The following is a 16,346-nucleotide window of genomic DNA, read 5'->3' as shown; positions in this document are numbered from 1 at the left end:
TCTAATATTAATATGTTCCCATGTTGATATTTTCAACCAATATGGTCACAATTTGATTTTGTATTTTTAAATTTTATTTTGCTCCTGTTTCAATATAAGTTTCTATTTCATTGTGAAAGCTAGACGTTTAAATATACAAACATTCTTTGGCAGGTATTGATCTTATACATATGTTTCTGTTTATGAAAGCCATGTTTAATTTTTAAATAAGCAGAGTGCCACTTGTGGTATATCACTGTATTATATATTGTATGTGAATGGTCAGTTCTTCTCTACTTTATTTGAGTTGGCTCTCTTTACTGCTGCTCTAGTGGACTTTTTTTTTCTTGAATTGTTCTGTGCAGACTGTAAGTACAAAGGTCTGCTTCACCATTTTTTTAATGATGTAGCCTCTTGTTTTCATACATTGTTGTTTTCCTCTTCGTATTGTTTATTTTTTAATTAGCCTTTCAGTGTGTAATGTTAAACCTTTTAGTTAACTGATGTGTGTTTTATGTAATTACATTATACAGGCTTATTTTCGAAAGAGAAGGGCGCCCATCTTTCAACACAAATTGGGAGATGGGCGTCCTTCTCTCAGGGTCGCACAAATCGGCATAATCAGAAGCCGATTTTGGGCGTCCCCAACTGCTTCCCATCGCAGGGATGACCAAAGTTCCCAGGGGCGTCTCAGAGGCATAGCGAAGGCGGGACTGGGGCGTGTCTAACAGATGGGTTTCCTCAAGTGATAATGGAAAAAAAGAACACTTGGCCGACTTTACTTGGTCCTTTTTTTTGTTTTTTACAATCAAGCCACAAAAAATGTGCCCTAAATGACCAGATGACCACCGGAGGGAATCGGGGATGACCTCCCCTGACTCCCCCAGTGGTCACTAACCACCTCCCACCCCGAAAAAAAACAACTTTAAAAACTTTCGTCTTTTTTTTTTAGAGTATGGGTGAAGGACCTCCTTCGCTATTCCTCTGTCCCTGCAACGGCAGTCCAAAATGTGGATGTTTGTGAGGACATCCATGCCTGCTATGCCTCTGACACCCCCTTTATTTATTTCGATCCTGGTTGGCACTGGCATTTTTCATATGATATCTATGTAAATTATATCTCTTCTTCAGCATCTGGTGAGCATGTGAAGAATTCCTTTATGTTTAATATTTTTCCTTTGTGAATGAATGTGGAATCTTGTGAAATGTTTTGGCATAGTTTGCAGCTGGATATATTGTAAGGATGTGTGCCATTCTCTTCTTATTGGGCTCAGTGGCGTAGCCAGACCTGACATTTTGGGTGGGCCCAGAGCTAATATGGGTGGGCACTATGTATATAGGTATGAGTAGTGTTTCCTGGGGTACTACAAAATAATGTCTTCCTTTTTTTACCTTACCCCCCCCCCATCTATCCCTTTAGCTCTGTATCAGCCCTTCCCTTCCCCACCATCCATCCATCCATCCCATAGCTAGGCATTAGCCCTGTCCTATCCCCTATCCATCCTCATTAAATATAAGATTTTTTTTAAATGTCCTGAGCACTGCAGAGCCAACCTCCACCCCCCCTCCAAAAAAAAAAACCACCTACACTTTAAAAAAAAATTTAACCATGGCACTGCAGAAACTATCCCCACCCAAAAACCCACCAATATGAGAAACAGATAACCTTTTTTTAAATTTTAACCTGGGTATTATTAAAATTTATCATTGGTGATCGTGGGTTTCTGGATGGGGGTGGGCTCTTCACTGCCTAGGGCAAAAAAAGGCATATTAGCCATAAAGTAGCAGTGTAGTCATGCTGCAGCGCTTAATCATGGTGAGACTTCCACATTAGGACCCGACTCGCGACGCACCGAACTAAAAAAAACAAACCAGAAACATTTAGACAGGCATGTAGAAGGAGCCTGATAGGAGAAGGCCCGGGAGAGCTGCTGGCTGCCTAAAAGCAGGTGGGAGGTGGCTGAAACTGAGCTGTGGCAGAAAGGCTATTGAGCACTTCGGTGCCTAACTGCGTGAGTGGGCCTGAGCTGAGATTGGGTGGGCCTGGGCCCACCCAGGCCCACCCATAGCTACGCCCCTGATTGGGTCTCTGTTCAGAGCTTGCTTCTCACTAGCTTGTGTTTTAAATTGGCTGGCTGTCGGAAGGCCAGCACTGGGTTGTATGTCACTACAAGGGGGATTCTGTCCGTGGCTTTCTTTTCATTGTACTGTAGCAGATTTTCTCTGGGTGTTTTGAGGGAGGAGGCAATATTCTTGGGGATTATTTTGGGGTTATAGCCTTTCTGTTTGAAGGATGCAGTCAGGATTGAGGTACCTATCTTTGTCCCCTGGGTCAGAACAGATACGGTGGTATCTAGTGGCTTGGCTGTGAATAATGGATTTGTTTGTATGTGAAGGGTGGAAGCTGGAGTTGTGGAGGTAGCTGCATTTGTCTGTGGGTCTCCTGTATATGGATGTTTGTATGTAGCCATTGCTGATTGAAACTGCAGTGTCCAAAAAATTGAGTTTTTCTGAGGAGTAGTCAATTTTGAATCTAATTGTAGGATGGTATGTATTAATAGAATTGTAAAATTGTTTTAGAGTTTCTTCCCCCTCAGTTCAAATCATAAAAATGTCATCAATATACCGGTAGTATTTTAGGGGTGTGGTCTGATATGTATTCAGAAATGTCTCTTCCAGTTCAGTCATAAAGAGGTTAGCATATTGGGGTGCTGCCCTGGTGCCCATTGCAGTGCCCATGATTTGTAGGTAGATATCATTGTTAAAGTGGAAATAGTTGTGAGTTAGAATAAATTTGATTAATTTTGTAATAGTTTCTGGTGAGTATTGATGGTCCAGTGTGGATGATTTTAGGAGCTTCTCACATGCAGCTATACCATCCGCACGGGGAATGTTGCTGTATAATGATTCTACATCCATCGTGACTAGAAGGGTACCCGGTGCTAATTGCTTGATATTTTTCAAGTTATTCAGAATGCCTGTGGTGTCTTGTATGAAGCTGTTTGTCTTGTGCACGAGAGGTGTCTTGACTGGTGGTTTTTTTTTTTTTTTTGAGCACCTGCACTTACTGCTTCCTCTTGAGGTGGAAGTAAGAGCAGCTGCACTACTTGTAGTTTGGTAGCACAGACCAGGATGCTGGTCCTCTGTCACCCCGCCTGTTGCCACCCCAACATCCAGCTTACTCCCCAAATATCCCCCCTCCCCGATGTGATCCCTGAACTCCTCCTCTGTGTGGGAGGTGCTATAGCTGGCTGTGATTAATTTGTTTAGGAGCAGACAGTGTGGGCTATCTGACACTGCAGGTAATGTAGTACCATGTAGTATGTATCTGTCCTCTGCATTAGACATAGGGCAGATGCTGGCACTAATTTACAGTAACTGCAAAACCTCACTGAACTCCAGTAAAAGAGGCCCTATGAGTGAGTTCTATGGAAGGAGAGATAAAAATAATGTAGTAGACCACAGATAGAGCAACCAGGCGGAGCCAAGTATGGTAGGAAACAGTGATTTCTAAGAAAACCTGCGCAGTCTTTTAGCAGGGCAGAGAAGGGAAATTATTAACTTAGCCCTGTTCTAATGTGAAGTTAGGTGGCTACTTCATGGGCTGCTCTCCTCTTAATTCTATTTTGTCATTTGCAGGTATGGTATTTTCTCAGGAACATACATCCTAATGGATATGCGGTTATCAAATCAAAATACAAAGATATATTTAATGCCATACCTTTCCCTGAGAAACAGATGTAAGTAAACAATAAAAAAACACTTCTCTATTTCCTTTTGCATGCATGTATATGTGGTATACGACATTTTATACATAGATATTATAAACTAGCACGAATGTGCTGAAACTCATTCATGTTAGTTTATAAGGGTGGTCTGTGGGTGGGAGATACATGTGCATCTGGGATGGGAATTTGTGAGTGAATGTTTGTTTTTGTTTTCTATGACATTTTCTCTGTTCTCCTCTTCCTCCATTTTCTCTCCCTTATTCCCTTTTCTACTCCTTTCTTATTCCTCTTTCTCCCTCTTTTTCTCAAGCTGGCCCTCACTACTCCTTATTCCCATAGGGAACTTTGGTAGCATTGTCATCCCCCTCCCTATGTTCCTTCTCCCAAGTTCTCTTCCCATTCATGGTTAGGTTGGGAGGATCATGGTGTGCGACAGGTGGATGAGGGGAAGTGTGTGGGTTGTATGAGGAATAGTATGTCATTTACGTGATAGGTGAGGAAAGGGCTGTGAAGTGTGCGATGGATATGAGGAGTGAATAAAGTGAGTAGGTATGTGGGGGAGTGTATGGTTAGTGATGAGGTATGTATGTGGAATGTAGTTACTCCTTCTCCCTTCCCCCTACCCCTAAGCTTCCTATTACCTTTTTCCATGGCACAGTTGGCTCCTGCTCCCCTATCGGAGTCCGCATTTTGTTCCCACTAGCATACTGCTGACTCCACTGAAGTAAGTACTGGAGAGTGAGGGGGAGGACGAAGTGGCAGCTGAAGCTAGAAGAATTTTCCCTTTCCCCGTGTAACGTAAATGATTTTTGTCAGCTCTGAGCCCAGTGTTTCCTGCTGTAGTTCTCCTGGCTGCTCTCCTGTCCCAGCTTAGAATATCATGTAAGCCGATTGGTTTCAGTTTTTCTTCCTCCTTGTCTGAGAGACACTCATCACCCTGCCTTGAGAGTTCTGGGCACTTTTATCATGGAGAGCAAATAACAGAATGGACAGAGCCCACTAAAAACTTCTGGTGGTGACATGGGGCTGACAGGATCAGTGAATAATTTGGGAGGGTGAGCACTGAGGAGTACGTATGCATGCTCACACATGTGCACCCCGCCTGCAGGGAATCTATATTATACTGTATGTATAGTGAGAGATGTCACAAGGAGAAGCTTGCATAATGAGAGAATTCTGTTAATAAAATCCTACTGCTTTTTCTATGGCTTTCTCTAATTTATATTGGAGAATCTACATGATTTTACCTTTTTTTTTCTCTCATCCTAAATCAAGCTTCCCAAACCTGGTGATCCTATGGACAATAGCAGAGGCTTATCCCAATACACCACAAGCCAAGGATAAAAACAATTTGGGAAACAGTCTGTTACAGTCTGCAGCATTAACAAGATAAGCTTCTAGAAGGCACAGTGGGGCCTAGTTCACTTTATTAACTAGCTTAAATAGTGTAAAACCCTTTAACTCATAGTTATAAACTTTAAGGGAGCCAATATTCAGACCACGGGAGGTAACTGGGCTGCCTTGCGCACAGGCGCTGAGCCTGGACATTCAATGCCGTATAGTTTCCGGTGATGGCATTAAATATCTGGTTTGTTTTTGGCCAGTTTTCAACTTAACTGGCCAGGTCGATATTCAAAGCTGGCTGATTAAAACTGACCAAACAGAGGCCTAATTTAGCTGCCAAACTTGCCACCAATGCACTGAATATTAGCGGATATCTGGTTATGTCGTGTAATATAACCAGTGATATTCAACAGAAAATAGGTGGTTATCCTCCCCCCCCCCCCCCCCCTGAATATCACTGGATAGCCGGTAAGTGCCATTTAACCAGCCAGAAGTCATTCCTGGCCAGTTCAATGGCTTTAAAATATTGGTGGTTGAAATTAACTGTGCTTTCTAGAGGCTATTTAGAGGTTTAGGTGCCGTGTTTAGAAGAAGAAGTCCTGTTGGCAGTGTCGCCTCAGTGAGGACATTGCAGGCTGCAGCTTCAGAACGGCATCAAACATCTGGATCAGTCTCTGCTGTGGGAAATTTGGTGCAGCCTTCAAGAACTGTCTCCCAAGATAGGAGGAACAGGAACATTGAGGAATATATGTGAATATAATACGTATGCAGACATATGTGCATATTAATGTGAGTGTTGTTGTAACATATTGTAAGCCACATTGAGCCTGCAAATAGGTGGGAAAATGTGGGATACAAATGCAGCAAATAATAATAATAATAATAAGCATGCGGACATACAGGAATATAATAGGCATGTGGACATATGCATATATAACAGGTGTGCAGACATATGTGCATATAACAGGTATGCGGACATATGATAACAGGCATAAGGGACATGTGAATATAATAGGTATGTGGACATATGTGCATATAAGAGGTATGAGGATGTACGTGAATATGACAGGCATGTCGACATACGTGCATATGATAGGTCTTCCCACTCATCCTTGGCATATCTTTTTTTTTTTTTTTTTTTCATTTATAGCCCTAATTAGAATAACAAAGAGGGGTGTTAGTCCTTAAGAGTATTTTTATCTGCAAGTAATTGGATAATTTTATACTTGCTGAGAAGCAAACACTAAATCACACAATATACTATATAATTTTAAGGCTCTTTATATTAGTCTAATATCCCTAGTTTTAATTAAACAACTCAACAATACTAAAACGCAGCCCAGCAGTAAGAGGGATGCTACCCAGTCTTTTGCATTGAGTGCAGACGCGTAGCCATGGGTGGGTCTGGGCCCACTCACTTTGGGTCTTTTCCATTGAGTGTCATCATGTATGATTATCTCCCAATTGGTGAGAGGTCATATGTGTGTGCTTAATGTAAGGAGCTTCTAGTTCTCGGAGAATGAATCTGATCTGAACCTAGAGAAGCAGACTTGGAGGAGGTGAGACAGACAGACAGCGACATAGAGGAGATCTACAGGGACGTAGTAAAGGTCCCACTGCAAGTCTACCTTCCTCTGAAGGTAATCTAAAAGGACAGTATCACCCAGTGAAGTAGGAAGCTATAGCCGGGGGATGCAATATCCTCTTGCAATGAGGGTGTGTCTCCAGGGGCCTCTGTCCAGAAGGGAAGAGGTAGGACAGCCATTGTAGCTGGTGATTCAATGATTAGGCATGTAGATAGCTGGGTGGTTGGTGGATGTGAAGATTGCTTGGTCACTTGCCTGCCTGGTGCGAAGGTGACAGACTTTACATGTTACCTAGATAGGATTTTAGATACTGCTGGGAAGGACCCAGTTGTATTGGTACTTGTAGGTACCAATGATATAGTAAAATGTGAGAGGGAGGTTTTGGAAGCCAAATTTAGGCTCTTAAGTAGAAAGCTGAAATCCAGATCCTCCAGGGTAGCATTTTCAGAAATGCTTCCCGTTTCATGCATTGGACTGAAAAGGCAGACGGAGCTCCAAAGTCTCAATGCATGATTGAGATAGTGCAAGGATGAGGAATTTTGATGTGGTAGGAACTGGGCAACATTCTGGGAAAGGGGTAGGCTATTTCAAAAGGATGGACTCCACCATAACCGATATGGAATGAAGTTGCTGGAACATTTAAAGGAGAGAGAGAAAGAGAGAGAGCAGCTTTTATTTATTTATCCAAATGGCTTGGATTGGGACGTTTCTGAGCTGGGCATTTTTAGTTTCCATTATGGCAAAAAAAAAAAAACCACCCATCTCAGAAGGGACCAAATCCATGGCATTTGGTCTGTCCAAACCGTATTTTCGAAACAAAAGATGGACGCCCATCTTTCTTGATAATATGGTCTGTCCCACCTCTTCACATACCCATTTTCGGACATAGACTCCCATGGAGATAGGCGTTCGCATTCGATTATGCCCCTCATAGTAACCTAGGGAACTTTGTAAGTCTAAGTGCTTTGAAAATGAACCCCATAGGTTCATGAGGGGCATTTTCGATACGACATAAAAGGCTGACTTGGGACGCTTTGCTGAAAACATCCAGAATCCAAATGAATATATTCAGAATATAATGATTTTCAAAACAGCAGAACATCTTGTTAGATGTTTTTGTGCTCTGTGTGTTATCTTTTTGGTTCATTTTTGAAGGAAAAAAAAAAGTCTACGTGAAAAAACAGACAAAATCAAGCCATTGGGATGTAGGAGTTGCCAGCATTCTTAGTAGATGGGCCACAGAGACAGTAGAGCAGTGGGGCACCCTAGGAGGCACAGAAGTGGACTTCATATAAGCTCCCAGGTACACATCTCACCATTATCCCCTTATATTGTATGGGGAGCCCTCCAAAAACCTACTGTACACCCCAACAATAGCCCTTATGGCTGCAGGTATCACCTATATGTGGGTACAGTAAGATTTTGGTGGATTTTGGAGGGGGGGCTCACACTTTCCACCATAAGTGTAACAGAATGAATTATGGGCCTGGGTCTCCTTCTCCACAGTGCACTGCACCGACCACTAGGCTACTCCAGGGACCAACCTGAAGCTCTCATAGAAGCTGGTATGTACTGTTTCTTTCATAACATTGGGGATGGGTGGGAGGAGGTCAGTGATCACTGGGGAAGTAAGTGGGGTCATTCCTTTAGTCCTCCAGTGATCATTATGGCTAACTGGTCAGCTGTGTTTACACCTTATCATGGACTTTGTGCTTCCTTCCCTTTTGAGAAAGGGTGTAAACATTACCTTTTGAAAATTGCCTCAGGAAAAAACATAAGAATAGCTGTACTGCGTCTGACCAATGGTCCACCTAGCCCAGTATCCTGTTTCCAACAGTGGCCAAACCAGGTCACACAGAATCCCAAATAGTAGCAACATTCCATGCTAACAATCCCAAGGCAAGCAGTGGCTTCCCCATGTCTGGCTGAGTAGCAGACTGGACTTTTCCTCCAGGAACTTGTCCAAACCTTTTTTAAACTCAGATATGCTAATCGTTCTTACTACATCCTCTAGCAAATGTTCCAGAGCTTAACTATTTGTTGAGTGAAAAAATGTTTCCTCTTATTTATTTTGAAAGTTCTTAGAGAGACTCACCTGCTTGGATATTAGTACATTATTGTCCTGTTCTTAATCTAAATACATTGTGGGAATAACTAGAATAGGAGCAAAAATACATGCATGGAGGGCAGTTCTGTAACAGGGTGCCTGGTAAGATCCTGCTCTATAAAAGACAGTAGGCACTTTAACTAGAATTCTATAAAGGAAAGTAACAGGTATTTAGGTGCGACTGCTTAAACTAGCCATAGAGTTGGTGTAACTGAGGGGCCCTTTTACAAAGGCACCTACACGTATCCAACTTGTGTCAATTTGGAACTACTACCTAGCTACCCCGTGCCCTGGGTGGTAATTCCATTTTTTTATTCGCGTCCGATAGGCGTGTCAGAAAATATTTTTTATTTTCTGCCGCATGGAGCTAACTGGGCAGTAATCAACAGTGTATGCATGTTGACACTTACTGCCTGGTTAGCACATGAGACCTTAGTGCCAAGTCAATGGCACATCAATTTTTGGCCAAATAATTAGGCCTTTTTTTACAGGCATGCTGGAAAATGGACCTGCACGCGTCCAAAACATGTGCATTCACTAGTGCAGGCCATTTTTCAGCACACCTTAGTAAAAGGACCCCTGAGTGTCTAAACAGCAAAGGTGCATGCCCAGACCCTGTATACATGTGTACATGCTAATATGTTTATGTGCATAATTCCAAGTTTATTAATGGACTTTCCAGCCTGCCCATAAAAGCCTGTGTAGCTATGAGTGTTTTTTTTTTAAAAATAGAATTGCCCTATTGTGAATCAGTGCCCATACTTTTTAACTTGATGGGGGGAGGGGGGTTGTACAGTTTTCAAACAGCCAATATTTTCTTTTAAAAGTTGCCTACAAACCAATGTTATGTTCTTAAAAAATCTGATACTTTTTTTCTAACTTTACTGGTTACTTCTAGACACTTTTTCTTTTCTTTTATTCTTCGTCATTTTTTCCCCTTTTCTGATTAAGGTCTTCCTCCTCCTCCTCTGTTTAACTTACTTTTCATAACACTTTTTTTTTCCTATCTAGTCTGCCCTCTCTTCCCTTCCCTTCCATCATGTAATGTAGTATTACTTTTTTATTCCTCCAACTCCCAATATAAATAGTTCAAAGCAGATAAAGAATAATATAGAGTAATTAAGACAGAATGTTTCTGAATGAATACATTTTTTTGTTTTTTTTTTTTCATATTGTTTTAATCTTGGGTTTTCCTCCCTTCTGGAGTTCATCATTTCTCTTTTCTTCCTTACTTCCCTCTTCCCCTCCCCCACCTAGTCTACCATTTCTCTTCTCTTTCTTCCCTGCCTCCCCTCTAGCCCTCTGGATAATCATTCCTTCCCCCCTCCTTTCTTTCTCTGCTCATCAGGGCTCTCTTTTACTTCCCTGCCTCCCATCTCCCCATCAATCATTTCTCTCTTTCTCCTCCCCTCCCTCAAGGATTCATAATTTCTCTCTAGTGGTTAATGCAGCGGACTTTGATCCTGGGGAACTGGGTTTGATTCCCACTGCAGCTTCTTGTGACTCTGGGCAAGTCACTTAACCCTCCATTGCCCCAGGTACAAATAAGTACCTTTATATACTATGTAAACCGCTTTGAATATAGTTGCAAAAACCACAAAAGGCAGTATATCAAGTCCTTTTCCCTTTCCCTTCGCCTCCCAAGGATCCATCTCTTTTTCTTCCCCCCTGGATACATCATTCCTCTATTTCTTCCCCCTCCCTCCACCCCCCCCCCCCCCGTTTACCTTGTTATTTGCAGTAAGTCTTCGCCCTGAAGTGGCAGTGTATTAAAACACTACCTTGGCATACACCGGCCGGTGCAGGCCAAGGCATTGTGACTTATACGGTCTGTGCCCTGAAGAGGACAGGTACAAATAAAAAGTAGCACATATGAATTTATCTTGTTGGGCAGACTGGATGGACCGTGCAGGTCTTTTTCTGCCGTCATCTACTATGTTACTGTGTTACTATGTTCAATAGTCTGCTGCTGCAGAGCAAAGACTTACTGCAAATAGCCAGGTATAAAGTGGGAGGTTGAGGGGAGGAGAGCTGCCGGCGGTCGGGAAAGGAGGAAGTCAGGCCGGGCGTACGCGTGGGGGAGGAAAAGGAGGTCTGTTAATCATTAATTGCAATGAATGATTTAACGCATTAATCACAGCATTAATTGCAATTAACACGCAGCCCTAATTCTTTTTATTTTACATACTGTGTATTTCATTAATGTATTAAGATTTTAATATTTTTTATAGCATTGTAAACCACTGTAACATTTTTAGTCTTTAGTGGTATATGAAATAATAAATCGTCTACCTAGCAAATTCCAGGGGTCTATTGGAGGTCAGAGAAGGAGCAATCACCAGTCATCCTGCCCCTTCTAGCACCAGGTTCAAAATTGTGCTGGTAACTCTTAACAGTAGTCTTGTAGTACTGTTAAGGTGAAGCTGCCATGTGATGGATCAATACAGCTATAGATGTTTTTTTAATTTTTTGTTACATTTGTACCCTGTGCTTTCCCACTCATGGCAGGCTCAATGTGGCCTACATGGGGCAATGGAGGGTTAAGTGACTTGCCCAGAGTCACAAGGAGCTGCCTGTGCCTGAAGTGGGAATTAAACTCAGTTCCTGAGTTCCCCAGGACCAAAGTCCACCACCCTAACCACTAGGCCACTCCTCTACTCTATCAATGATTAGCTGTCTGACTGAAGAGCAAATAGCCAGAGGATGCCATGAGCAACATTGACTCGACTGCACTTATTAAGAAAAGCTAGTACTCAATAACGTATCTCTTTTATTTTCAATATACCCTGTAAATGTAGGATATATATTCATTTCTTACTTTTAATTATTGCCACTAAATGAAAGCTGATCCAATAATAAAAAGATGCAGGTAAAGACAAGTGCAACCAGCCAAGACTCTGCCAGGCAGAGGGAGCACATTCCTCCTCTTCAGTTTCCAAAGCCTAATGATCCATAACCCACAGGAACTGTGAACCAATCTGATCATGAAGCTCTATATTGGAACCTCAAAATGTTTTCTAATGGCATTTCTGTAACTTAGATTCTTTTCACAGTCTCGGAACACTCAAATTAGGTATAAAGGATCTTGGGAGGTAGAGAACCCATAGAATGAGGCTAAATCTGGCAAACTGATATTTTTAGGGTAGACAAGATTTCTGATTTTGTGAGTCTTTGAGCATGAGAGTCTCCATTTTGCAAATGCTAAATAGATCCTATCAATATCAGTGTATTGATATTGCTTGTTTTCTTGCAGATATACCAATATACCAGACATTTTGCCTTTGTCACTGCCTGAAGTGATGGGATTCATTGAGTCAGCTTGCACATATCAGTACTACTTTCGACAAAATTCTGAAGCAGCAAAGGGCTTTCTGGAAAAAACTAATGAAAGGTAAAAAAAACACAATAAAATACAATATATATTAAATAGCAACCAACCAAATCATTATTTACTAATCTTTACTAGTAAAGCCCTAGAAAATTTTATTATGTCAAATTGACCACTTTGGGTAGCATAATTCCAACTATTTGATACCTTATACCAGTTTGGATATATTTATATCTGTTCTCATACTGTAATGTGCGAGTACTATGGAGCCCAATGCTTGGAATTCCTATAGCTTCCTCTTCTTAAGCATTTGGACATCAAGCCCATTCCTCACTTCTTCCAGTGAATCCCTCCACTGGATTAACTGACTGATGCACTAAAGTCCCCCGAGACAACCGCTCGCTATTTCCACCACGGTAAAAGTTACTGAGGTGGAAATAGCGAGTAATTCCCAACTGAAACATCATGCAAATGAGCTGTTCGCAAAAACAGCAAGCAGCTCAGTAGGGAAAAGCCCAGTGCATGCGTACAGCTGTTATGTGCATGCTCAGAACAGCTGAACAGCCTTCACTGCTACACAGCTTTCATGCACGCCAGCTTTACACTGTGTAACAGATCTGTGCTGTGGGACACTCCATCTCCTCCAACGATGATATCAGCAGTGAGGGAATGGAGCCAGATTGCCCTGCTAGATGTGGAGGGTGCCAAGGACCACGCTTTCTGCACTTCTTCCCTCTGCCTCGGGTGCCGTGGTGGAAGTGACCAGGGAGCGTTGAAGTCATCGGCAGTGGGAGATTGCAGCCAGATTGCTGCACTAGCTGTGGAGGGTGCCGGGGACTGCGTTTGCTGCACATTTTCCCTCTGTCCCGGGCGCAGCAGTGGCGATGACCAGGGAGCACAGGAGTCGGGCTGGAAGGAGGGAGTATTGTGTTTCCAGTCAGCCCTAACATGTAGTGCCACCCCAGAACCCCCATGCCATAGCACAAGGGGATAGAATACAGCAACATGAGCTGCCCAAGGTAAGTGGGGAGCAGCCAGGAATCACATGTTTGTTACAAACCCTACTGCACCGACAGCGCCAGACCTCTCAGAACATTTTGCACGCTCCAGCAGGCAATCTTTCTGTGTATCACTGGGAAACATTTGTGCATCGCTCGGACAGCTGATTTAAATGGTAATGAGCTGATTTTATTACATTTGCATTGGGTGGTTGGTAGCTGCTAAGGCAAATGGTAAAAGTCACGCTTAACCTCTTTTATTCATTACACCCAAAGTAATGTTTGCTTTAGATTGGTTATAACCGATCTAAAGCAAATGTTGGAAGCTTGATAAGCTTTGTGCATCTGGGCCTAAGTCCTGCATGTGATACTCATGGAATTCCTGCTCCTGAGCTAATTCCTGGCTCAAGGCCCTTCATGCCTGCTCAGCCCCCTCCAGCTTAAGTTCCAACCTTTATTTTATTTAAACTTACTTATTCTGTTAGTTCCTCCAAAATGTTATTAGTGTTTCTCCCAGTAATGCAGGCCACACTGTGAGATGTGCTCTGAACCATATAACTTTTACTGAAAATTATTGAAGTCACTCAGTTCTAATGTACATTAGTAGCAGAGACAGTATTAATAAAGAGCTTTCACAACTATATACTCCTATTCTTCTTAGTACTTCATTGCTTTATATTATCTGTCCTTCTTATGCATAAAAACTTGTGAAAACTCCTTGCTGTCCCCTCCAATCCTTTTAAAAAGTAACATTCAGCAACAATTTACACTCTAACTTAGAACACACTTAAGGTTCAGATTACAGTGGTGGAAATAAGTATTTGATCCCTTGCTGATTTTGTAAGTTTGCCCACTGACAAAGACATGAGCAGCCCATAATTGAAGGGTAGGTTATTGGTAACAGTGAGAGATAGCACATCACAAATTAAATCCGGAAAATCACATTGTGGAAAGTATATGAATTTATTTGCATTCTGCAGAGGGAAATAAGTATTTAATCCCTCTGGCAAACAAGACCTAATACTTGGTGGCAAAACCCTTGTTGGCAAGCACAGCGGTCAGACGTCTTCTGTAGTTGATGATGAGGTTTGCACACATGTCAGGAGGAATTTTGGTCCACTCCTCTTTGCAGATCATCTCTAAATCATTAAGAGTTCTGGGCTGTCGCTTGGCAACTCGCAGCTTCAGCTCCCTCCATAAGTTTTCAATGGGATTAAGGTCTGGTGACTGGCTAGGCCACTCCATGACCCTAATGTGCTTCTTCCTGAGCCACTCCTTTGTTGCCTTGGCTGTATATTTTGGGTCATTGTCGTGCTGGAAGACCCAGCCACGACCCATTTTTAAGGCCCTGGCGGAGGGAAGGAGGTTGTCACTCAGAATTGTACGGTACATGGCCCCATCCATTCTCCCATTGATGCGGTGAAGTAGTCCTGTGCCCTTAGCAGAGAAACACCCCCAAAACATAACATTTCCACCTCCATGCTTGACAGTGGGGACGGTGTTCTTTGGGTCATAGGCAGCATTTCTCTTCCTCCAAACACGGCGAGTTGAGTTCATGCCAAAGAGCTCAATTTTTGTCTCATCTGACCACAGCACCTTCTCCCAATCACTCTCGGCATCATCCAGGTGTTCACTGGCAAACTTCAGACGGGCCGTCACATGTGCCTTCCGGAGCAGGGGGACCTTGCGGGCACTGCAGGATTGCAATCCGTTATGTCGTAATGTGTTACCAATGGTTTTCGTGGTGACAGTGGTCCCAGCTGCCTTGAGATCATTGACAAGTTCCCCCCTTGTAGTTGTAGGCTGATTTCTAACCTTCCTCATGATCAAGGATACCCCACGAGGTGAGATTTTGCGTGGAGCCCCAGATCTTTGTCGATTGACAGTCATTTTGTACTTCTTCCATTTTCTTACTATGGCACCAACAGTTGTCTCCTTCTCGCCCAGCGTCTTACTGATGGTTTTGTAGCCCATTCCAGCCTTGTGCAGGTGTATGATCTTGTCCCTGACATCCTTAGACAGCTCCTTGCTCTTGGCCATTTTGTAGAGGTTAGAGTCTGACTGATTCACTGAGTCTGTGGACAGGTGTCTTTCATACAGGTGACCATTGCCGACAGCTGTCTGTCATGCAGGTAACGAGTTGATTTGGAGCATCTACCTGGTCTGTAGGGGCCAGATCTCTTACTGGTTGGTGGGGGATCAAATACTTATTTCCCTCTGCAGAATGCAAATAAATTCATATACTTTCCACAATGTGATTTTCCGGATTTAATTTGTGATGTGCTATCTCTCACTGTTACCAATAACCTACCCTTCAATTATGGGCTGCTCATGTCTTTGTCAGTGGGCAAACTTACAAAATCAGCAAGGGATCAAATACTTATTTCCACCACTGTATCTGAAGACTCAAAAGACAGATTATCTGAAGACTCAAAAGACAGATGGCTGCCTAGTCCTAGATGAATTTCAGGATGTGGGAGGTCTACTAAGGGAAGTATAACTGACAGCATACTCCCATTAAGGTCTCGGAGGTCTTTTTCTCCCCCATATTACAGTGTATCTGATTGACGTTTCAGTATAACTTTTTCAGTGTGGTTTGTATTTTATATTAGGTCTTTCTTTCTTTTTCTATTTTTTTTCCCCAGGAGGTTGCTGCTAGTATAATGCTGTGTTTTTCTTCCAGCCTTTGGATGAGGATCCTGAGGATTCCAGGATATAGATGGAATCTCAGGATTATGTTTTTGTTTAATTTACATACAGGAGCAATTTTCTCTTTCCTCTTTGGTAAAGAGGGTGTCACAGCAGGTCAGAGGTCTTTTTTTTTTGTTTTTTTGTTATCTCTGAAACTTTAATATGTTTCCTAGTTTAGCAAACGCAGCGTTCCTTGAGGCTATGTCCATAAGTTTGGGGCATATAGCTATAGTGCTCTCCCTTAAACTGAGTTCAGGATGGGGAGGCTAAAACCAACAAACAAAGTTTAAACCCAGGCTCTACAATTTATATTTTCTGAATCTTCCCTCCAGATTCAATTCTCCTTTCTTAGTTTCTACCAAAAGGGTACTAGGACACCAGTGGTGTGCTGGTAAATTTTTAACAGGCTCTCTCCCCGGTCCATCTCTGCACCCCCCTAAATTGCAGAGCTGGCTATACCCATGGAGAGAGCCAGGGAGGGGGGTAATGCATTACTCTCTCCAGGGAATTTTTTTTTTTTTTGTTAATGCTCCCAGGTTCCAATCTAATTCTTGTTTAATGTGGGATAAAATGCCATAAATAAAT

The 16,346-nt window shown here is 42.5% G+C and overlaps 1 protein-coding gene across 1 annotated transcript in view; it reads left to right on the top strand.

The window, feature by feature from the left end:
* The window catches only part of LOC115465048 (putative methyltransferase DDB_G0268948), a 74,680-nt gene that overhangs the window by 28,177 nt on the left and 30,157 nt on the right, over positions 1 to 16,346 (top strand). Inside the window, exons 4-5 of the mRNA XM_030195451.1 lie at positions 3,619 to 3,719; positions 11,998 to 12,135. Of these exons, the coding sequence (XP_030051311.1) occupies positions 3,619 to 3,719; positions 11,998 to 12,135 (239 nt within the window). The remainder of the gene's footprint in view (positions 1 to 3,618; positions 3,720 to 11,997; positions 12,136 to 16,346) is intronic.

Source organism: Microcaecilia unicolor, chromosome 3 (genome assembly GCF_901765095.1).
Source record: "Microcaecilia unicolor chromosome 3, aMicUni1.1, whole genome shotgun sequence".
Taxonomy (NCBI): Eukaryota; Metazoa; Chordata; class Amphibia; order Gymnophiona; family Siphonopidae; genus Microcaecilia; species Microcaecilia unicolor.
This window is presented reverse-complemented; position numbering and strand designations above follow the sequence as displayed.